The sequence below is a fragment of the Mytilus galloprovincialis genome, chromosome 1, assembly GCF_965363235.1.
Source record: "Mytilus galloprovincialis chromosome 1, xbMytGall1.hap1.1, whole genome shotgun sequence".
In the NCBI taxonomy this organism is placed as follows: Eukaryota; Metazoa; Mollusca; class Bivalvia; order Mytilida; family Mytilidae; genus Mytilus; species Mytilus galloprovincialis.
The window spans coordinates 47,307,901-47,334,332 of NC_134838.1; the positions used below are offsets into that span (position 1 = coordinate 47,307,901).

The 26,432-nt window shown below is 31.1% G+C and overlaps 1 protein-coding gene across 1 annotated transcript in view; it reads left to right on the plus strand.

Moving 5' to 3' along the window:
• Positions 1-11,909: 11,909 nt before the first annotated feature.
• The window catches only part of LOC143061181 (microfibril-associated glycoprotein 4-like), a 42,803-nt gene continuing 28,280 nt past the window's right edge, over positions 11,910-26,432 (plus strand). Inside the window, exon 1 of the mRNA XM_076233697.1 lies at positions 11,910-11,949. Coding sequence (XP_076089812.1) covers positions 11,910-11,949 — 40 coding nt within the window. The remainder of the gene's footprint in view (positions 11,950-26,432) is intronic.

Sequence of the window (26,432 nt, forward strand, 5' to 3'; positions counted from 1 at the left end):
CTGTGTAGTGTCTTGTCCATCCTTTGTCACTAAAAAAGAAACCCGATCAAGTTGAAGGGTTATAATAAAAAGAAGATATGGTATGATTGCCAATGTGACAAATATCTACCAGAAATCAAATGAAATAGAAGTTTGCAACTATAGGTTACCGTAAGGCCTTCTACAATGATCAAAACCCATACTGCAGAGCCAGGTATAAAAAGCCATTAAATGACAAATGTAAAACATTTCAAACGAGATATATAACGACCTATTCTAAATACACAGCAATGAACGAAAAACAAATATGATATAAAGCAACACACGACGTAGGTTGGTCCCCTCCGTAAAACATTCAGTATGCCTTCGGAATATACAAATATTAACAAGAATTTCAATAACGGCCGGGAAACAGACGACGATCACTGAATTAGAGGCTCTGAATTGGGACAAGCACAATTTTATACTGAATGCGGCTGGGTTAAACTAGTGTGTTGGAACGTTAACATGGCCGATGATTTACTAATTTAGATTTATATACTAATATTTCAGAGAATGCTTTTCTGTGATAACATATCATTTGATATGTCTCGATGATGTTGGAAAGAATATATTTGCTAGAATGAGATATGGAATAGGGAACATGTTCCGGACAGGAGAAGATATTGAATGCATACAAAATAACAATATGGGTATTCAAGATAAGATCTGATACCATACCAATCAATAATTTAGCCTTTACTCACTGACATTACCCAGTCACAATTTGTTAGCGTTTTAAATAATGTCTAGCCGAATTTATATTGAATTCATGTGCAAAATAATTGCCGGGTATTTATAACATTTGGTTTGCCTTTAGACAGACAAAATATGTGAAACGCAGGGACATTGTATATCTGTTCTTTTATCATGTTTATGCAACTGAATATCAATGTGAACGAGATTATGCATCAATACGGAGCTCCTTAAGTGCTGTGTAAATATAAGTATTTTTTACCGAGATCAAATATAGGGCGTACTATTTTGAAGAATCGTGCGAACGGCTTTGAAATTTATGCGAATTACTTTAAAACTGGTATCACACAGTGTATGCCTTTAATACTGGGGCCCACATCTTTTAAAATCGTGTGCACGACTTTTAAAATATTGAGCACCACATTTAAAATCTGGCGCGCACAACTTTAAAACAACCCGTGTACAATACATTAAAACTAGTTGGCGTAGCTTTCAAACACACAAAAGAACCCGATCAAAAAATATTTAGTCATCGTCGCCCTATTCACCAAGAAAAGTGACGAGGAAAAACACAAGTCTTGTCTTCTGTTTTACCAATTGAAATGTTGAATTGTTATAAAATAAATGTCATCTGCCTTCCCTGATGGAACTCACCATGTTGTAGCTGATGTGCTCCTCCTCATGGTCAACTGTCGGATGTACGATTAAAGGATCCGAATTTTGTGAGGATTATGCAGTGTAATACACGCAAAAAAAAATCAAATATATGGTCTCATTGGCAATCATACCCGTGACATTTTCTTTTTTTATATTTACACAAAGATGTTATTGATTCAATACTTTTTTCCTTTTATTTCGACATTATTGAAAGCAACTTATTACATAATGTGTACTTATATAATAAGCATGCATGAACTGCACGACTGATGCTACAGATGGGAAGGATCTGCTTGCCTTACGGAGCACATATAATTACCCCGGATTTGATGTGGCTCGTCTAGTGTTAGCTTTTTCTATTTAGTGTTTTGTCGACTCTTGGTTTTCATTTTCCTTTTCGACTTGTGAACTTAAATGTATATTTTGTGACCTCTGCCTCTATTTTAATATCTATAATGTTGATAGTTCAATCTGCGTAAACCAAAAGCTTGGCCTGCTAATGCCGATAACGAAATGTTTTAACTTATAAATATTGGCAGAAATATGTGAAAAGTTTAAAAACTCTGGAACGACGAATTGAAAAACATTCAAAATCGAGCGTAATCATACATTCCAATACCAACAACGTAAAATGTGAAGTATTTTTATCTAAGCATACGAAAGTTGGTGTGACTTGTAAAAAGTACACCTGATCTTACAGGTAAAGTCCTCTTTGTAAATGTAATATTATGGACTTACCCATTCGGAGTTTTTCAAAGTCAAAGTTATTTTTAAATTTATTTAATACCAAATATGCATAAAAAAATCACATTCAACAACATACTCAAGGTTGTAAAAAGTCGTAAATATGGGGGGGGGGGGTCTAAACGGAAAAAAGTATTTTTCTTCAATTAGCCTCAACAATGATCAAATGGTGTAGGAAGTCAGTCAATTGAAAGTATATTGACAAATGGTATTAAATCTGACACTTTTAAGTCCCATAACTCTTGTACACCCTAAAACAATTTCATCGAAAGTGAGCTTACTTTAAATACTCTCAATACAAATAAACTCATCATAGATACCAGGATTAAAATTTTAAATTTACGCCAGACGCGCGTTTCGTCTACATAAGACTCATCAGTGACGCTCGAATCAAAAAATGTTTAAAAGGCCAAATAAAGTACGAAGTTAAATAGCATTGAGGACCAAAAATTCCTAAAAGTTTTACCAAATACAGCTAAGGTAATCTATTCCTGAGGTAGAAAAGCCTTAGTTTTTCAAAAATTCAAAGTTTTGTTAACAGTTAATTTATAATTATGGACATATCGATCATAACTCAAGTCAACACAGAAGTGCTGACTACTGGGCTGGTGATACCCTCGGGGAAATAACTCTCCACCAGCAGTGGCATCGACCCAGTGGTTGCAAATAAACTCATCATAGATACCAGGATTAAAATTTTATATGTACACCAGAAGTGCGTTTCGTCTACATAAGACTCATGTTGCATGATGATTGATCAAAGTATTCTATAAAATACGACAAGTGAAATTATATGACGCACAGACGGACAACGGCTATACTATACCACGATACATCGCGTACATAAAGGGTCTTGAAAGTATTCTACAAAATCACCACAATTTCTATTACTTTACCTGTTTGGTCACAACTTAAACAAATACATGTACATACCGTAACACGGATATTTTATTTTTTTAAACTTAAATCACATCATTAAATGTCTATGTTTTTTGTCTTTTTTGTTCCATCGGCACACGAAAGGTTTAAATGTAGAATGACCACTTACCGTCTTATCTGACTGCTTATTTTAAATAACATATAATTTATCTCCCTTTGTTGGTCTGTGTTGTGAAAGTATACGACAACAGCAAAAGGATACTATTAGCTGTTTTGTTGTTGTTGGATCGTTTAACAGATATGAGCTACGTATACGTATCATTATTTACCAATGCTATCGTTGTAGCACTAATGGCTATGTATATATACAAAAATGAAAGAAGAATGGGGGAAATGTCAGCTAAGCTTGATCGAACAGGTAATGAAAAGTAAAATAAATCAAGGACAAACAATAATTTGTACATGTTTTTTAACATATTTTTTTTTTCAAACCTTCCGCTTTATATCCAAAATCTATAAAAAAATTTAAAAAAATCTTTTCTATGAATTTCAATTCTTTCACGTTTTTCTACTATACATAACTTGTATTTGCTATTTACTATCAATTCCATGTTAACCATCCACGGCGGTAACTTATATATTCAAAAAACAAATGATCTAACTATTTTGACTTAATATTTTTTTTAATAATAATTAACATTTTTTGCATTATTTACCTTGGTCGTTATTCATGATCCAGAGGGTAATTGTGTCTAGGGATGTATCATCATCATTGGCAACCTTTGATTAGGGAACATTTTGAATCCTAGCTAGATTGTGGCCAACGAATTCCTCAAGCATCTCAAGCTTTTATGTTCGAAAAATGCACAAAATCATTCTATTTTGTCAATATATCCAAACTATGATGATTTTGAAGAGAAGAATGAACTCTTATGACTAAGACATTTGTTTTTAAAAGATATAAGGTTTTTGAAATAGAAATATTTAAACACCAAATAATAGCAATTTTGAAATTTTATGATAGAGTGGAAATTCAAAGCCTGAAGTGATGTGCATTACGACGAGCAGATATCACACAAGGTATGGCTTGATTGGTACATGTATATCCCATGTATATCTAGAGTACAGTCCCTAAAATTTTGAGGCATTATTTATATTTTATCATCAAAATATTTTATGAGACAAACAATTGTTTTATTGAAACCCAAAATCAATTTTGAGATATATAAGGGTATCCAAATCATAAATGCCCCCAAACCATAATAGAATAACTCGACTTGTTGGCTGTTTTTCATCATGTGTTCGAGAATAACATATTCAGACTCGTGTTTTGTATATTAAGGAATAAGCAGTTTGATCTCACTATAGTAAGAGCAGATTGTAAAGATTGGAAAACACATCACTTTCAATTTATGTTTTCAGGAAATACACCTACAGCCAAAACTACGCCGGGGGAAGGTATATTAACTTTGCAAAACATTTGATCTCTTTTCTGCAGGTATGTCCTTCCAATAATAGGGGTCTATTTAAGGAATGAATGTAATGGTTTTTCTGTCTATTCGAAATAACATAAAAAAAGTGGTGCACACTAAATAACCCGCATAGCTCCACATTTATTATGTTATTTCGAATAGACAGAAAAAATATAACAATCATTCCTTATAATTTAATTCCATTTCAAAACCGAGTAAATCATGAAAAAACGTTGATGACGTCCCGGTCACATGACAAAATTATGTCTATGAGATAAAACACTGTCAGCCAATCAAAAGACTCGTTACATCCAAAATTAAATTATTACAAAATACTCCAGTCCGATATATTATTGTGTATAAAGTAATTGTAGACAACAACAAAAAACACCACATCATTGTCTACGCAAGGAAAAGCCTATACCAAGTCAGGAATATGACAGCTGTTTTCCATTCGTGAAATGTTTTTGAGATTTTGATTTTGCAATTTTATTAAGGACTTTCCGTTTCGACATAAATATCGATTAATCATTGAAAATTGCGCTTGACCGATATATTTTAGAGAATAATCAGTAACATACATATAAACAAAGGGTATTGATATTGATGTACTGACCAAATAAAACTTCTGGATCTTGGTGTGTGTGGGGGGGGGATACGTTACCAGAAAATCAATAAAAAAACTGATCACTAGAAACTAGAGATGTCAACGAGTACTCGAGCATCGCTCGGTAGCACCGGGTATCGATAACCAAAATTGTACTCGACTAATCGGTTTCATGTTATACTTAGCTGTTGCTTTCTTAAGTTAAAAGAAATAATAGTTTTATTGAGAGCGTCTTTCGGGAAATAACACATTAATTAAAAAAAATGACAAAAGTTAAAATACGATTTGGATGTTAGCGTTTTTAACTGTCATTTAAAATACCCCCAAACAGAGGTAGAATAAATTATGAACAAGAGCACATTTCCTAAATTATGAACAAGAGCACCTCTCCTAGGTTTACACTTTGAACTAATCATTGCTAATCTTAGTCATCCCCCACCTCTGTAACGTCAGAGCATTTATTTTCATCAGCAGGACTGTTAGAAAAAAACATTTAGTTACCTTACAAAGTAGAGAAATCGCCTAGTCCCAGAAATTAAATTATAAAATAAGAATAAATTCGTTGAACCTCACATCAATCCTTAGGAATTGATTAAAGACATCAGTAAATTCTAATCGTCACCCCTTTGTTGATAATTAAATACGTTTTTACCGTTCCTTAATACTTTGAGTAATCATTTTTTTTTTTATAGATATTAACTAATTACTTGATTAGATTATTGCCAGTATACATAATTAGTATGAAGTCATTGAGATATTAACTATCATGGTATAAAATTTCCTATTATCTAGTCCTAAGCAATCATTGAGGGTTCAAGACAACGACCAACCATACATACAATGGGTATAATTTTGTGCTTCCATTTTGTAAATGTTTTACCGAGCGAGTATTGGAGTATCGCTCGATAAATCCAACGAGTACTCGAGTAGTAAATCTTTATCGAGTGGACATCCCTACTACACTAAAAAAAAAAATTACTTGAATTTACTTAAAACAAGTATTCATTTTACTCAAATTGAGTAAAAAAACAAGTAAAAATGTTTGTCAAAAAATGAGTAATTGCTAGTAATGCAAGTAATTGTAAGTATTTACCTAGTAATTCAATTTAAGTAATTTTTCTATGTATCTTAAGTAATTCTTTTAATGAATACTTAAGTAAGTTCCTCCCTATATACTAAGTAATTCTTTTTATTATAGTAGGTAATTCATTTAATACACATTAAGTATTTCTTTTGATTATAGTAAGTAATTATTTTATTAAAACTAAGTAATTCTTATAATCAAAGTAAGTAATTCTTTTGATAAAAGTAAGTAATTCTTTTGATAAAAGTAAGTAATTCTTTTGATAAAAGTAAGTATTTCTTTTTATTAAAGTAAGTAACTCATTTAATACACATTAAGTATTTCTTTTAATTATAGTAAGTAATTCTTTTAATAAAAGTAAGTAATTCTTTTGATAAAAGTAAGTATTTCTTTTTTATTAAAGTAAGTAATTCTTTTAATACACATTAAGTATTTGTATTAATAAAAGTAAGTAATTCTTTTACGTATAAATTATATATATTTATAATATATTTACAGATTAAAATGAAAATTCTACACTGTTTTATTATAAATGCATATAATTTGAAAGAGTAACATACCTTTTAAAGAATTAACATATATACTATATCCTTTGTTATAATCCATTTCTCTTCTTGTTTGTTGTAAGTTAACGTGGGCAACCTCCCCAGCAACTCTTTGTGCTACATTTTCATTTAATTGAATAAGTACACAAAGAGTAGCCAGAAACATTAATACCCACAAAGTGTCATTTTTGTAAGGTTCTCCTTTTCTTTCATGTTTGTCAATCGTGCAAGTATTTCAACAAAATCTGTTTTTCTTTTGTTCAAATTCAAATCTGAATGAGTTCCAGCCAATTTTCAAAATGGCTTACCAAAGTCAAATGAAACCTTAATTCTGATTGGCTGAATATTTTTTCAGTCTCAAATCAAAAACTACTTATTAAAAAACAGGACATATTTTACAATTTTGTACATTTATAATAAATAGTTAATTATTAATTCTAGTAAAACTTAGTAATCTGTTAATGTAAGATTACATTATAGAAATTATATTAAAAATGAAAAATAAAAATTTTAAGATATTTAGTTATGAAAATAAGTTAAGTAATGACTAGTAATTCTGATACTAAGTAATTCCAATCAAATTTTTTAGCTTTTCAAAGTATTATCTAAAGCAGGCTATTTTTTTAAATTTGGACTTATTTTTAATTATGTAATTTGCATGATTTCTTGTGCTTGAAATTCCATGTTTATTCTGCATTATAATTTTTTAAGCATTATATAACAGTTTCCATACAATTTATTTTGCAAAGATATTATTGTGCACGGCACAGTACATTTTATTGAAAATGTGTTATCTTCTTAGTAATAGAAAGTATTGTGCGCCACACTGAACATTAAAATACAGAATAAACATGGAATTTATAAAAACAAATTTAAGCATAGGAAATTATGCAAATTCCATAATTGAAAATATTTTCAAGTTGAAATAATAGCCTGTTTTAAATAAAATGTTATCCAAACTTATGCAATTTTCAGACTGAAACCTACATAATATATATATGTTGAAATTGTTAAATTATGGAGTCAAATTTCATAAGTGCATTTATTATTATATGTAATAAGCCTTATGCAAGCTAACAACATTATGTAGTGCCTAAACCTACTTAGTAAGTTTTTTATCCATGTTTTCAGAAGTAATTCCAGTAACTTTCATACTACATTTTAGTGTTAATTAAAAAAAAATGTGTAGTTCTTGAATATATGACTTAATCTAAGTAATATCTTTCTACTAAAACACTGTAAGTTATTACTTAAATAAGGTCTAAGTATTTCATTTACTCAAGTGAGTAAAATTATTATTAGTATTTGTTTTAATTTAAGTAATTTTTTTGATAGACACACAAATTCAGTAAAACAATTTCTTGTTTCAAGTAACTTTTTTCGTATCTAGTAAAATATAAGTAATTGTTAGTAATAGTGAGTATTTGTAAGTAATTCCTAGTAATAAGTAATAAAAAAGAATACTTAATTTAAGTAAAATATAATTACTTAGTAAAAAAAAATTTTTTGTGTGTAGAAACGCAAGAATCAAACAATTAATATAATTTGTGCAGAAAAAAGAGATCTAGTTGAACATGTCATGGGTGACCTATAGAATTATAAAGGGACGGGTATTCTGTAGAGACCATTTAACTTCAGGGAGGAGGGTTATGTTATTCTTCTTTGCAAAAAAAAATATATTCTGATCCTAAATTTGATGGGGAGAAAATGATGTGGTCAAGCAGATGACAAAAAAAATATTCTGAATCCAGATTTCCCCAATATCGTATAGTGTTATTTTAAAAATAAAAACAGTTTGATTGAGAGCGTCGAAAAACTCCAAAAGAAATGTTTGCACGAAAAACAGCATCTGAAAAAAGCCATACCCCACCCCATTTTTTACACCTTGAGGTCAGATGTTATTCCCTTGTTTAATTAGATACTTCGTTGTGTTAAATCTTGTTAAATCAAATAGATCGTTGTATAAAAACTTATTTAACTGTTTGCAACTTCTACCTTGAAAATCTAATTATTTATTACTTTTTATTATTTTGAGACGACCCCCTTCATTTTATCTGTCAGAGACGGTGTCTTCAGTCGATACTTTCCGTAAATGTCTATTTGGTCAGTTCATCAACGGACTCCAAACGGATAACAATTTTGTCATCCGTTAGACATCCGTTCGGGCTATATCCGGTAAGGTGTGATCACTTCTTTACACTTACCGAATAATGCGAGAACATATTCAGTTTCGTAAAAATTAAGCGCTTTTCACCATAAATTCGAACTAATTCAAAAAATCATATGTAGCATTTAAACTTCTTCATTCCAATTGTAAGGATATAAAACGTTTGTTTCTCATTGGGAAATCGAATGGTTAGATCTTTTCTAAAATTCTAACAAACGGACGGCTAGTTTCAAGGGTGTCGTGTTCTCTTGACGATGTCGTGTTCTCTTGTTTATATACCAGCTTTGATTATTTGGAATATCTTATAATTTTCACTTCTTCGTACTACATTTGTATGAACTTCAAGATTATCCTCCATATAATCTGTACAGGGAAGTTTTAGCTAGCTCTAATTGTATAGTTTTATTGTTGATATTCACCCCAATTTGTATCTAGTGTTAAATTATGTATTTATATGACAGAACTTTCTTGGTATTCTTAATTATTGGAAGAATTTTATACACATAAGTAGTATACCTAAAACGACAAAGTTATTTTTCATTTACCTGTATATATTATTAAAACCGTTTTTTTTCAAAAGTGATCTTTTCGAGGAGTTTAATATTTCGCAGTGGTGTCTTGCCATGGCTTTGTTTGGACTTGTTTGTTTGTTTTTTGGCCTTGAATGTTTGTCCCTAATATTTAATTAACTGTGCATTTGCATTCAGATATCGAAGATCAAATTTATTCGTTCATAGTGTGTTAATTTACGTTTTTTGATTGAGTTAAGCCTGCCAATTGATATTTTATCGTGTGTTTTTCTATGTTGTGATGTTATGCTACTGTTTCAGAAAAAGGGAGAAGGTTTGGTACCATTAAAACGTTTAATCCCTATGTCCTAAATCAGGAATCTGATGTACAGTAGTTGTCGTTTGTTTATGAAAATTATACGTGTTTCTCGTTTCTCGATTTTTTATATAGATTAGACCGTTGGTTTTCCCGTTTGAATGGTTTTACGCTAGTAATTTTGGGGCCCTTGATAGCTTGTTGTTCGGTGTGAGCCAAGGCTCCGTGTTGAAGGCCGTACATTGACCTATGATGGTTTACTTTTATAAATTGTTATTTCGATGGAGAGTTGTCTCATTGGCACTCACACCACATCTTCCTATATCTATATTTTAAAGAATTGGATGTATGTATATATATATTTGTTCTCACCAGATTTGAAATCTTTATAGATGCCTAATTCTTATATTGTTTAATTATAATTGAATGTCGCTAAAAATTGGGGTAACTATGTCAGTTTTTCAAAAACACTGCATGAAAATAATACTTGACCACCTGCATACATGTAATGATGAAATATATCCTCGTATACTATATAATAAAAGATCATTACGATGACGATACCAAATAATTGACATTTTTATATATCCGATACCCGGCTCTTTCATTCCTCATAATGTTTTATGCTTTCTTAGGCTGTATAGTTTATTAACTTTACGAACTGACTATTTTTACGAGAATACCTGATGAACATTACCTCAAAACACGTGCTTTATTCAAAGAAATTTCTTTTATTCAATCGGCTATCTCAAATCTACTTGTTCTATTATTGAAAAGAAATAATCATATTTCGTGGGGATACATTTAAAAACAACCAATATAAAAATAACACTGTAAATTTGGTTCGTCCGAAACGCTATACACGAGGAGCACTGAAAATTATGAGTAAATGATTCATGAGCTAAGTATCTTTGTAACGTCCAGTACATTTAGTTCCTTTTTTTAGAAAGTTACTGTTATTTTCTATCTATCAACGATGAACTCTATAGTGTAAGTCTTAGACTAGCAACACGCGCTTGTGTAGACTTAAGCAGTGCTCTTAAATATTCAATTCATCGATTACCACTGAGTTTATTATTAATGTAATGTCAAACCCATTAAGTATTCTATCACGTTTAAGCCATATAATTTCTTTTTACAAATTTAAGTATGTTGGATTATCTTATTATCAAATTTTCTTTACATTTAGTAAACCTACTTTGTTTTTTACTTTTTTTATTAAAACTTCTTATGATATTTATTAATTTGATCTCGTCATCATTATGCATTTGTGTAGGTAAACTTATCATGGATACCTGGATTGAAATTTTAATTTGCGCCAGACGCAAATAAAAAAGGATTTTGGATACTATTATATATAATTATAAAACACTGTATTATGATTTCTTAAAGGGGCACTAGCTGTCAAATTCATGGTCACTGATTTGACTCAAATTCTCATTTTTGATTTATAACAATGTAAAACATTTATCCAAACTACCAAAAGTCTAAAATAAACAGTATACAGAGCATGGGGTAGATAATATATAGGTTCGTTTCGTGTGAATTTTAGTCCAGACGCCATCTAATATACTATCGATTTGACCTCAGATGACCATATAAGCGATGTAAACAAAAATAAACATACGAATAGATTAAACCAACACGTGCAATTGCAGGTCTGTTTGATTTTATTTTATAGATTAAAAATAGATGTTTCTCATTGTTTTTAACCATATAAGAATGATTTTATGTGCATCGAATTAGTAATCAAATGATTTACCGTAGTTTCACTTTCATTGTTGACATTCTTTTTCTTTAAATAACCAGTACACGTACAATGCATGCGTTGTCAATCTCTAGCTAGGGGTTAACTTGAAGTTCACATGAATACCGGTTAGAATGATGATGACGTTTTCACTTGCAAGTGAATCAGTCAAAAATTATGTTTAATCGCTTATTTCAACAAAATTAAAGGAAATTGATTGCTAAAAGCAAATTATTATTTCATTATTCCAATTTGATTAATGATTGATCTAAAAAAAAATCATACTTTATTTTTTTATATATATCGTAGCTAGTGCCCCTTTAACTCATACTAAATATGCAATTATTGTCGAAGAACAAATTTCAACCTTTATTTGAAGGTGTGACCTTTCATGGTGAGACAGCTGCCAAAGTGGTAGAACTACTTTTCAATAGATGTGAATGGAAACAGGAAAAGGAGCGCAATAATATGAATGAAGAATTGGAGATAGAACAAGGACCGTGTAAAGGTAATACTTAGAATTCGTCATCTTTAAACATTCAAAAGTTAGACGTTTCACTCGAACCATGATCCAGGTTGTATAATTGGAATTTGTTCAAATGGTTTTCTTCAAATATGGTTTCATCTGCAATGCCCGATAACATTTACAACTAATAGAAGTCTTTATCTTGAAGAGTATTTAAGTTGGCTTAAATGACATTACATGAAGATATTTTATGGTTGTTTTAGTATTTTCTTCATAAATGCAATTTTTATATATTGACTTGTTGATACGTTATCTGATTTTTATGTTGAGTCGCTGGATCAGAGACAAAAGCTACTATACATAATCTTAAGACATGTTTTAAAATTAAAGGTGTATAGTATAATTTGAGTGCATCTGCATATTTGCCCAAAATATAATGAAGTAATGTTTTGATGACTGTGGGAAAGACTTTTGCCAAATATTGAAATGTTTTTTCTAAAAAGCAATAGTTGAACTCCAGTTGATTTCAATATTGTTTATGACTGTTCACCAGCATTCGTGAAAGGGTCAACATATTTTAGTACTGAATTGATGAAATCTTCTAGTACAGTCACTTTAGATAAATGACTAATTGGATCATACTTTGGATTCATTTATTTTCGTGGGTACCAATTTTCGTGGTTTGTGGAAAACTTGCATACTCGTAGACATCTAATTGTTTTGTTTTTGGCAAAGTCTACATACATTCCTTTAGAAAATTTGTAATTCGTTGAACAATTTAATTCATGGTTCACCTGTTCCCACGAAGTCCATGAAAATTGTTATCTGGCTTATATTAATTAATCCACAGTACATAAACCACATCATGCCTACATCATGTTTTTTTGAACTATTTGTATGTCCAGCTTATTCATGTATCGTAGTCATACAAAGATGTTGCAGTTGCCTGTTTAATTGTATCACCAACATAATCATTGACTAGAAGAAGTAACTGCCTTGATAATGGCATGCCAGGCCTCATATAACTGCACTTTTGTTTAGATTATTACTATGTCCTCTTCTGCCTCATCATGAAGGAGCTGTTTGAGTCGAGCAATTTTCATTCTAGCTAACATATTGGAAAAACGCCAGTACCTACACGTCATTCCTCATTGTAGACTACATTTCTGAAAGAAGGGTACGGCAGTTACGATTTTCTATAATTTCTATACAAATCTTTTAATGTTATTTGTCTTAAGTACAAAAATTGTGGCATGTATCATAGGGCACTTAGTGTTACTAATGGTACGTCAAAACAAGACTCTTTGAAACTATATATAATGCATATGTGTAGATTTTGGTATTAAATGGCGGCATTCTTGGAAAAAGCAGCCATTTGAAAATTAATTTTTTTCCAAATGTATTATTGTTCCAATCATCCAGGACTACTAACATTCCTAATTTCAACATGTATAAGTGATATTTGATGATTTTGATTTATTATGGCGGCCATCTTGGAAAAAGCTGTCATATTGAAGTTAGGAGATGTGTACATAGCCTATACTTTTTGAAACATCTCTCACTACTGTCATGCCAAATTTGGCCATGGAACTGACCTACTAAATTATAATCCTGGTACCTTTGATAATTATTTACACCACTGGGTCGATGCCACTGCTGGTGGACGTTTCGTCCCCGATGGTATCTGCAGCACAGTAGTCAACACTTCGGTGTTGACATGAATATCAATAATGTGGTCATTTCTATAAATTTCCTGTTAACAAAACTTTGAATTTTTCGAAAAACTAAGGATTTTCCTATCCCAGGCATAGATAACCTTAGCTGTATTTGGCACAACTTTTTGGAATTTTGGATCCTCAATTCTCTCAACTTTGTACTTGTTTAGCTTTATAAATATTTTGATATGAGCGTCACTGATGAGTCTTATGTAGACAAAACGCGCGTCTGGCGTACTAAATTATAATCCTGGTATCTTTGATAATTACTTATAAAAGCTATATATGCAGATTTTGATATTTTATGGCGGCCTTCTTGGAAAAAGCCGCAATATTGAAATTGCACGGTGGGTCCATAGGTAATATGTTTTGAAATACCCATAACTACTACCATGTGAAATTTGGTGCTTTTATCATCAAACCCACAAATTTTTCAACAATCAGCCGGACTATACAGACAAGAACGTTTCAAGAGAAATCACATTAAGGATTATTGTGCGTCTCTTGAGAAAGTGTCTCTCGTGAATCCACACTCAGTGAAAATCTCACAAAAGGGAACACCACGATATGTGACCATTTTGATACAATATAATCTACTACGGCAAATAAAAATATATTGATAGTCTAGATAGTTACCAAAGGCCAGACGCACGTTTCGTCTATATAAGAATCATCAGTGACGCTCAGATCAAAATAGTTAGAAAGCCAAACAAGTACAAAGTTGAAGAACATTGATGATCCAAAATTCCAAAAAGTTGTGCCAAATAAGATTAAGGTTATTTATGCCTGGGATGAGAAAATCCATGGTATTTTGAATAATTCATTCTATTACAAAAAAGTAAATTTTTAAAAATGACCATATAATTGATATTAATTTCAACAACGAAGTGCTGACTACTCGGATGGTAATACCCCAGGGGAGAAACATTGTATCGGACAACCAGTTCTTAATTGCGAGTGTCAAACTTGTGTATTGTCGATTTGAGTCGCTCTTATTTGTTACTCTGTCGGATCACTCTTTGTATTAGCATGCTTTTGTTTAAAGCAAACAAGTTGAGATCCTGTTTATTTTTTTTTTATAATGAGTTAGTGGGTTTGTTTTACTCTAATATATGACTAGTAGCAGAGTTACACATTCAAGGCTAACAAGTTGTTATTTTTGGTATTAATTTAGTGTAAACTAAAAAAAGTAGGTGCTTGATCTTGAAGATTTGATTCACTTTTAAAGGCCACTCATGTGATTTCTACATTTTTAGATAGTCGTTAAGATTAATTCGTTTCACAGTATGCTAGTGACCTAATATACACTGGTCAATGAATTTCATATGATGTTCACTCCAAACCCATATGCAATTTTCCGTCCTCGTATATATCGTATTAGGTCACTATCATGCATTATAACTGATAATATGTCACAAAATTCGATTGAGGGTATATTACATATTACGATATAAGTTTTTTTCATTGTCATCTTCCTCTATATGGGAAAACTAATATCGTCATATTTGCAGTATGACTCTTGTATGAAGTTCACATATACTAGTCAACAAAAGAAACGATACACGACTTTGGAATAAAATTTATCAAAAAGTATTTAATATAAAACAAAATGAAATACACTATTTTAAAAAGCTTTATTTGCAATTTATGCACAAATGATAATGAATATCAAAACCAGTCGGAAAGTGACTAAATTCCGTGTAAACGATCATAGGGTGCACATTATTTTCGCGGAAAGTTGGATAAAAAATCGACACATAATTTTCTAAGTACTAAATGAATTTTCAAAATTGGTCTAAAAATATTCAATATGCTAATCAAGTTATACTCATGTTGTAACTAATGGGTTGAAATATCGTTTTTCAAAATTTTTGGTAAAAAAAAGTGTTTTTTGAAATGTACAAAAAATGCAAAAAAAAAAATGTTTTCGTCGCAAATCAATGCTTTAGATATGAAAACAACACACTGTAAATTTGGAACCTTTCGGATTAGTTTTAAGATTGTTACCGTTTTTTAAATTTCACTTTTCACATACTGTCTATGGTAAATCACTTGATAATGTATATGATACAGGCATTTTCTAAATTTAGGCATTTTGTAAAATGCCTGAAAACTTTAGACATTTTCTAAAATTCCTGCAAGATTCAGTCATTTTACATAATGACTAAATTTTCTAGGCATTTTACAAAATGCCTGAAATTATTTTATAGAATAAAATATTAAGAAAAACAATTGAAATCGTTGAACACCAGAGCTGTTTTATTTATGATAATTACTGAATTAAAAAAACAAGAGCTTAATTAATCAAGAATACATTTTACTGAATTATTACAATTCATACAAGCACAGAACTTGACAATTTTATTTCAATGTCTCAAAATGTTTGCACGACAGAACTGGACACAATATTTTTCCTGGTTTTTTTTTGCAGATATATTGTTTGGCGTAAAATCTTATTTAGCACTCCGACCACATTTGGAGAAATCCGGGTAATCACACTTTTAACTGTTTCATTACCTTTACTGATAAAAAAAAAAAAACACTTAACGTTAGGCAACATAAGGTTTCGCAATAAGCACACACGTCACACATGCATATTCTTCTTTTTCATGTTCCAAAAAAAATTTCAAAGTATATTATCATGATTCGTTTATCCACATCTTTTGACTTAAAACTGACTCAAGCATATCTGCCCATGACGGGTGATCCCTCTTTAGCAGGAAACGCTTCTCCTGTCAAAGCACTGTTTATTTTTCTTTTCTTTGTCAATTTTTAGCTCTCCTAGCCAAGGGAGTCAAGTGAGCCATTCTCATTTCGGCGACTGTCTTCCGTCTTCTTCTGGTAACTTTAACAAACATGTTCTCCTATGCAACTACTAGGTCAAATTCAACCAAACTTAGCCACAATCATCATTAGAGTATCTTGTTTGAAAAGTCTGTCCCATTAATCCCTGATTGCCAAACAACATGGCCAACATGGCTATAAATGAAACATATGAATAAAATACAGTTTTATATTTCTGAATATAATGCATTAAGACCACATCTGACATGGGAGTTGAAAAGTTCATCAGGTTAAGATCTATCAGCCTGATACTTTCAGACGATTGGACAACCCGTTGAGAACTCTATGGCTGTTCTGCAGGGGAGATTGTCTGTTCCTGTCCAACATACCCTCATTTCAATTGCAAGCTGCAGTCAAAATTTCTGTTCTTTATACAGGTCAACCCGCTGTAGAAATAATCCATTCGAAGTATAACGAAATTGTTCATGTCTTAAAAATGCATGACATATTTTCGACTGAAAGCACCAACAAAAAACCAGCAATCGGTCAATTAAAAACGAACTTTTCTCTACTTCATATGTTTATCTTTACTGTTTTAAATCTACAATTGCTAAAAATGTAATTGATAATTGTGTTCTATTGACAGAACAATTTGTCTTTTTGTCATTTTGACTAAATAATCATGAATTCACTGTTGGTATCTGAAATACAAAGTTAGTACGTACTTAGCGTAGTTTCACTAAAAAGAACATATCATAAGTCATAAAAAAATTCCGATCTGGTTTTGGGAGAATAAATTAGTTCTTCCGAACCATTAGTTATTTTCTTTGCAAGATATTGTGTTTTATTTCAACTTTTGTCATATTCATCTCAATAATATCCTCCTACAAATTGCCTGAAACTCAACAGGCAATTTGAGGAATTTTGCCTGAAAATTTCAGTCATTTTACAAAATGACTAGGTATTTTTAGTCATTTTGTATAATGCCTGTCAAGATTAGGCATTTTCCAAATTGCCTGAAAATTCAGTCATTTTACAAAACGCCTAAATTTAGAAAATGCCTGTAACATATATACCAAATATCATTTCTTCGATACATAAGGGAGTCAAAACAATAAATGTCCCTCTAATTTTAAATAACGTGAATTGTTTGTTTTTTTTCATCTGAACCAATACAAAATGTGTTCGAGAAGTACAATCTTCAGACGTGTCTTGTATTTTTAAGGATAATCAGTTTGCTTACACTACAATAAAACGATTTTTAATGCAGATTTAAAAGATTGGTAAACACATCACTTTCCATTTATAATTTCAGGAAATACACCAAATGACAAAACTACGACTCGGGATGGTAAATAAAATGTGTGTTAATATTTCATCTCTAGATAGTCTGCAGTATTCCGTTCTATTTAAAGGTATCCATTAAATATTCCATTTCTTAAATTATTATTCCAGTACGTTATATTTTTATTTTTGTAAACATGAAAGATCGATCAATCATTGAAAATTGCGATTGACCGATACTAAATTGAATAACCAGTAAAAATAGATACTCTATATACCTTTTGAAACAAAAGGTATAAATTGATTCCTGATCAATACCTTACAATTACCGAATAATGCGAGAACATATTCGTTTTTAAAAGTTAAGCGCTAAATACCATTAGATTCGAACTAGTTTAAAAAAAAAGCATATGTACATAATATTAAATAATTTTCTTCATTTAAATTATGGAGCAAGGATATAAATCGTTTGTCTCACTTTGGGTATATCTTATTGAAAATTCACGCCAACGAACGCCTATTATAAAGGGTGTTGTGTATTCTTTACAAGACATAGCCATAAATTGGGGAATAGAATGTATATATATATATATATATAAACTGACCAGATTTACAATACTAAATAGATGAATACTTGTTATATCGAAAATCATAACGAAGAGTCCAAAAAAGGTGGGTATGTGCAAAATTGCAAACACGTTGCATGAAAATACTATCTGACCACACGTGTAATGCCGAATTACATCCTCGTGCATGATGACGATCATCTATGATACTTAATAAATAATTTTTGTTTAAACCTATTAATTTCGGCTCCCTTATTCCTTATAAGGAGTTTGTACTTTCAAAGGCCACTAGTAGCACGATTTCAGTCTGAAACGGTCATTTTGGTCTGATCACATCTTGATTGACTGGATTTACCGCTAGAGAAATTCGTCAAGATATTTAAGATCGTTAAGTCGTCGTTCAGATCGATAGCCTCATCAGGTAAATCCGTTCGTTAAGGCATGTCAAGACGGAAAAGACTGAATCGTCTAGCGGGCTGTTAAGATCCGTTACGACTGGGTCAGACCAAAACAGACTACGGATAGAAAATTACGTTAAGATGTTGTCAGACCGTGTCAAGGCATGTTCAGATTTTAAAAATTTGGATAAAAAACGAGTGACACTTTCCCAGTGATTATCAGGGGTTGCTCCCCTTTTAAGAATAAAATAAAAATTAGAAAGAAGACGGTTTATGTTAACTGAAAGTGTACCATGTCCCCTTAATTAAATAGAAAAAATAATCAACTTTAATTCTTACTTCTTCCTATTTAATTAATTAATATTTTTGATATTAAAAAAAATAAGTAGCTCAAAGTCAAACTGCTGCACAAACCGCTGCGACTTGAGTTAAAAATCTACAGATTGCCGAAGTATTATTTATTTATTGAATATTAAAGCATCTGAAACTGTATAGGCACTGGCTACGGTTACATGGAAATGTAACAATAATAAAAATATTATTGTTACGTTGGAGACTAATTGCCGGAATGCAAAGCTGGGTAAGGAACTGATTAATTACGAATGTAACAATAATTATTGAGGCTACAGTTACATTGCGTTATTGTTACATGAAAAACAGCAATGTACGCTAGATTTATTAAACGTAAATCTTCTATAGTTGTGTTGCTTAATTCTTGCATATGTACTAAATAATTCTTGTTTAAATGATAAATAATAAATATTTTTATTCAACAAATGGTGTTTAAATAGTTTTACGTATTAATGGTTTTGATGTTCTTAAAGATATACTTCTTCAGATAAGTAGTGAAAAAGGCGAAAAATATAGTTCATGATGGTTTGTTGTTGAGAACTCGGGCTGAGAAAAGTATGCCCTTCTAAGTATTTAACTGCACAGCTACTTTTATAACTGTCATTATACTTTGAACAATGGACGAAGAGATTCCTATCAGTACCAAATTAAGGGCAATTTTGTATTGGGTGGAAACATTAAAACTTGGGATGCGTTTGAAACGAAACTGAAACAATATCAAGACACAAACCTACAACTTCATATATACATCAAAAGCAAAGTTTGCCTACTGTGAACTTAAATACTATGCACTTCTGTATACATGTTACGATGATGTATCCATTCTCAATCTCGTCCATGGAGGACGTAATTTCGTTTCAAAATCAGATGGAGCTCACCCAAACCAAAGGTAATTTTTTTCCTATTTTAACCAATATACCTATATACGAATATTGCTTGGAGTTGTTTCATCAAAAATTTGTCGGACTTGAACATGCTCCAAAAACCACTTCAATGACTAGATATGTAGAAACTGTCATTGTAAATAAAAAAAATCAAGAAACTGTATGTTAATATTGTATATATTGTATATAAAATAAATGTCTTTAACTTTTATTATCATTTAGTACATATTACACTTTTATTATCATTAGTAAATATTACACTTTTATTATCATTAGTACATCATTAATTTACACTTTTATTATCATTAGTACATATTACTAGCCCCATCGTACATTGCTGTTTTTCATGTAACAATAACGCCATGTAACCGTAGCCTCAATAATTATTGTTACATTCGTAATTAATCGGTTCTTTACCCAACAATGCATTCCGGCAATTAGTCTCCAATGTAACAATAATATTTTTATTATTGTTACATTTCCATGTAACCGTAGCCAGTGCCAACTGTATAAGTGATTGCAAATACATTTGTGCAATTACTGACTGGTGCCGTGGTGAAAAATTTGTCAACTGGACTTATCAGTTATAAATTAAAGAATTACAGATGTTCTTAAAAAAATACGGGATGTCGGGATGATCATACGGTGACTTGAAAACGCGTAATCATGTTTAATTTAATTTTGATGTATTTTTTTTTTTAATATTGGAAATGAAAAAAAAACATTATCATTTTTTTCTTTATGTTTTCCATATAAATTTCATTTTGGGTAAATTTGAGGCAGGAAAAATCTATTAAATAACGAAAGTTGCCAATCAATCTCGCAGTGCACAAATTATTCGGAAGACTCTTGCAATACTCTACGTAGTTAAAGGTGACCCCAGAGGAGTATCGATTGAGGCACGCTATCGTTGGTGCCATTTTAGATGCTGAAGCCGAACAAACTACAACCTGTAAATTACATCGGAAATAGTAGACACCCGTAAGTAGATTTTTCTAATGGAAACTATGTTATATTGCCACCGGCCTTATAATATCATTCTTAAATGTAAAAATGTATAGATATATTACAATTTGCAGAGTTAGAGCCTAGAGGCTTCTTCTTTCAGTTTCCGCACTCCATCATAACAAATTAAAATTAATAACTGGGCAGTAAATTCCGTGCCAATAAATGTTTGAAACATCACCACCTCAGTCTGACTTGAAAATCCCTTGTATTCACACAACAGTATCTTTCTGAACTTTCTATTTAAAAAAAAATATATGAAATGAGGGGGTGGGGATGGGGGTGGGGGGAATATACCTTTTTGTGTTAACCTGTTATGGCCCTTTTCAAGGTGCTGGTAACTGTTATTTGAGATCAAGTTGTTTGTTAAATGTTATCAGCATTTTGGCATTTTTTGTGACCTGTTTTTGCCAAAATCTAGGTGTTGTTAACCTGTAAACAGACCCCTATTGCCCCCCCCCCACCCCCTGATGAAATATTGACTGACAGAATTCACAAATTGGTGTATTGAATATTTTTCTACATACTGTTATACATAGATATATAGGAAGATGTGGTGTGTGTGCCAATGAGACAACTATCCGTCCAAATAACAATTTATAAAAGTAAACCATTATACATCATATGTACATGTAGGTCAAATTATGGCATTCAACTCGGAGCCTTGTTGACATTAAAAGAATGAAAAGAAGTATTGTCCACTGTCATTGATAATTTTTTACAATATTTGAATAAGAAACTTTCTTAAGGTGCAAATGTAATTCAGACCATATGCATGGCAAAACTTTCTTAAGGTGCAAATGTAATTCAGACCATATGCATGGCAAGGCAATGAATATGAATAAATTATTTGAAAAATAACTAATCTGTACTTCTTCTTAAAACTTAATGTATTTTGAAAAACATGAAAAATGTATTCCTAAAAGTATTAACACAGACTTTCAATTTTTCCTGAAGTTTCATTGGTGGAGCTTGACTTTTCACAGTATGGTGGTCAAGGGTCTCTAGTTCTGAAGTTTGATTATTAACTTTTTTCTACCCTTTATATTACATATAAGAAGCATAAAAAGCAGTAGAAAGTGCTTGCCTAAATAAAAAAATCCCTTTCAGAGAGCTGTAAAATATCATCATACATGTATATGAAAATCATTATTTTCTTTAATTTAAGAAAGGAAAAATGGAGAATTTAATAGCAGATTCTTAAATACTTAGCTAGTACTTATATTGTGTTCAATTTTAAACTATTTTATTCATCTCAGCTTTCTTGTACATGTAATATTCATTTGGTGACACTGACATGACTGATAGTTGATTTACATGATTTACATGTATAGATATCAGTAATAATAATTATAATAAGTTACATTTTTGTTACTAACATCTAAATCACACCCAGCTTCATATAGACTAGTACTAGTGCAAATTAAAATGTTACAGATTAGCACCATCACTCAGTTGAGAAAATATTGTTGATATATATTTGTACATGCATTGATAATTTAGTAGCAAGATTTTCTCAGATTTAAATTTTAAGTGGTTTCTGTGTATTACATTGACCTATGGTTAGAGGAATGGTTAGGATCCGGCTTAGATGTTTAACCCCGCCACATTCTCAATTTCTGTATGGTGCCTGTGCCATGTATCATGTGTATATTTGTTTGTTATTTTTATGCCCCACCTACGATAGTAGCTGGGCATTATGTTTTCTGGTCTGTGCGTCCGTTCGTCCGTCCGTCTGTCCCGCTTCAGGTTAAAGTTTTTGGTCAAGGTAGTTTTTGATGAAGTTGAAGTCCAATCAACTCCAAACTTAGTACACATGTTCCCTATGATATGATCTTTCTAATTCTAATGCCAAATTAGAGTTTTTATCCCAATGTCACGGTCCACTAAACATAGAAAATGAAAGTGCGAGTGGGGCATTCGTGTACTGAGGACACATTCTTGTTTTGTACATAATTTAGGCCAATAATTTTGTTGTTATATGAAGGATTTCACTAATATACAACAGCAATTCATACCTGAAATTTCAACCAAGAAAAAAAGGTGTATAAATGCTCATTATTGAAGGCTGTTTACCATGTTCACCTATATTTGCTAACTGCTACAATATTTGATCTAGTGGAGACTTGTATCAATGGTAATCATACATATACATTTTTGCTACAATATTTGATCTAGTGGAGACTTGTATCAATGGTAATCATACATATACATTTTTGTACATTGTACATGTACACGTACCACGTAATTAATATAAAATAGCTGGCCATTTAGTTATGGAACATTGTCATTGTAAGACCTTAAATTAAGATTTATTTAGAGTCTGATAAAACAGGGCTGTACTGGAGATACAAATGTACATGTAGGTGTAGAGTGGTCATTAAGGAAATGAATTGCAATGACCATAGTCAGAGCAATTTACATATTTTTGTATGTATAGTGCATGTAGTTGTTTCGTGGTAATAAGGGGAAATTGAAAAACCATCTAGTTTTTAAAATGTATAGCAACACATCCATAGCATAATTTATAAGAAAACCACTTCAGATAGCATCACATTTAAAATTGTAAAATCACATTACCATGAAGTTAAAAAGGCCCTTGGGAGAACACTGTTAGTAACTATAGAAAGATGAACAAAAGTTTGCTTGTTTATGGTTGTATGCTGTTCACCTTTAATACATTTACCTGATTATTCAATGTCCTTTGGTCTGTGATGGCATTGTCATATTGTAAATCATACTAGATATCTTTTAACTATAAAATTTAAACACACTGATAAAATTTAATAGCTGGCATGGAGACAGGGCTCACATGCTTCAGAATCATAGGGATACATTGCAAGTGACTTCTCTTTTTGAAACAGATAGGGAGAAGTGGAGATTTGAGAGAGAAGTGCTCTAGTACTATAGTATTAAGTGTCTATGATGAGTTTATATATGTAAATAATGTTCTTTTTATATTGTTCAATTCAAATTGGAGTATACAATTTAAGTCCGAATCTTTTAATTATCATAAAAAAAATTATGTTTCATTGACTTGTTAAAATTGAAAATGTAGAATGATCGATGAAAGCAACTAAATAGAGAATTGTCAGGTGGCAACAGCATGACTAGATTTCACTTTTGATGGTTAGGCAAAAGGAATTGATTGGAAAGCGACTCGAACACTGCACTGATGTCGCCTGCTAGCATGAGCCCTGAATTAGACATTGTATTTTATTTATTTTAGAATCTGACATACATGACATATGACTGTAAGATTTACTTCTAGTCAATTAGCACAAATCTTCTGGAAATCTATTTATGCATGGCAGTCATTTAAGACAATATTGTATTTTATCAAACTATGGCCACGTTCCTAGCTTTAGTTACAGCTAAGATAAAGAGTGGTGCAATTTCACCATCTCTTATAAGGTTACCATAAGAGTCTTGTATTTTCATCACAAAGAAGTGTTCCATGTACTCCTTTGAATTATAGAATAAATTAACATCAGTAAATTAAGTCTCAAATAAACTTTATTTCATCACCAAACACAAACATAAAATCAGGACCATTTTCCCCATTTCAAGCCTCTGTAAGTTTTCTACTATTTTCACCATGTACACACATGCGCAAAGTAAACTTTCGAATACACATCCTAATTGGAATTTTGTACATCAGGAGTTTGTAAACATTGACCAATAAGACAATGATTTAAAACATAATGAAATATTGGCAAGCTAAAAAGGTAAGACCAGTTCGAGTCTATGGACATTTCATGCTTTTCTTAATCCCACCGACTTCATTCTTTTTCATACGGCCGCAAAAATTAAAAAAAAAATATGGTTGTATATTGGTATCACATCGTTCGAAGACGGATTGTTTTCGGATTATAACTTTTGTATTTATATAAGTAAAAAGAAATCAAAAAATTTTAACACAATGTTTATAACCACAAAAGAGGGGTTAAATATCTATTTTTTTGTATGTTAAATTAACTCACATAAACTCTTGTAATATGATAGGGGGTTAGGGGGGATATTTGTATTTGTCAAAGAGACAACAACCCGACCATAGAGAAGACAACAGCAGAAGGTCACCAACAGGTCTTCAATGCAGCGAGAAATAATGTCTGCATCCGTTGATGCATATATATTCTTACGACGCTAATAACGGCGATTTTCTAGTAAAAATTTCAAATATAATTGTCAAATACGTGAGAAAATACGTAACCCTACGACATAAAATCTTTTTTGGGTATTTTGATCTAATTCAAGATAAAATAAACACTTGATCATGATCAAGCATGTCAAAAATCTTCTTTGAAAATTAGTATTATTTGTGCATAGGTCGACTTCCTTCTCTAAGACTATTTCTATTTTTTTTTGTGAAGAATGAGTACAATATAACTGATTTTGTGTCAAATACAGATGGGTACGAAATAATAGCTTAAAACCTTTCAAACTATTCTAGTAATCTAGTGTAAGGATGGTGGTGGCCTATTGGTTTATGTCAAAGATTCTATTGCAGTTAAAAATCGATCTGATTTATCCATTAATACATTAGAAACTTTATGGTTAGAGGTAGAATTTCCAAAATCTAAACCTTTCTTCATTTGTACTATTTATAGACCACCAAATTCCCCTCAGTCCTGGATAGATCTTTTTGAGGAAGAATTTAATGCAGCTCTTTCAGAAAACAAAGAGATAATTTTAATGGGGGACTTTAATATTGACTTGATTAAAATTGAGAATAAAAAAATGGATCAATTTCATAAACAATTTTAATCTTCAACAACAAATTTCCACTGCAACACGTATTTGTGACAAATCTGAAACTCTAATTGATCATATTTACACTACTAATCCTGAAAATATTGTCCATTGTCATGTACCTTCATATGCTTTAAGTGACCACTATCCTATATGCTTAAATAGAAAAATCAATATAAAGATAAAAAAAGAAAATCATATCGAAATAAAGTATAGGTGTTTCAAAAAATTTAATGAAGATGCCTTTTGTACAGACTTACATCAAACCCCTTTTCATATTGTTGAAATGGAAGATGATATTGATATTGCTGTCGACAAATGGTATGAACTTTTTAATCAAGTTATAAACAAGCATGCACCAATGAAAACTAAAAGAGTAAAAACATTTAAACAAGCCGAATGGTTTAATGAAGAAATTAAAAACTCCATTCAATATAGGAATATGTATCATTCAAAAAAAGATTGGATAAACTTTAAAAAGTGGCGTAATAAAACAACGTCGTTAATATTTAATGCAAAAAAGGAATATTACCAAAACGCCATAACTAGTTCCAAAAATAGTAAAGAACTTTGGAATCATATTAAAGAGTTAAATCCAAAAGAGGATAATATTTTTCCACCTAAAATGCAGTATGAAAATCAAACGGTTTATAACAACCAAGATATTGTAAATACTCTTAATGTTCATTTTTCATCCGTAGCTGAAAAACTTATTGGAAATAATACTTCAGATATGGATTTTTCTATGCTACAAAATTTTACTAGTGAAAAATTAAAGAAAACTGA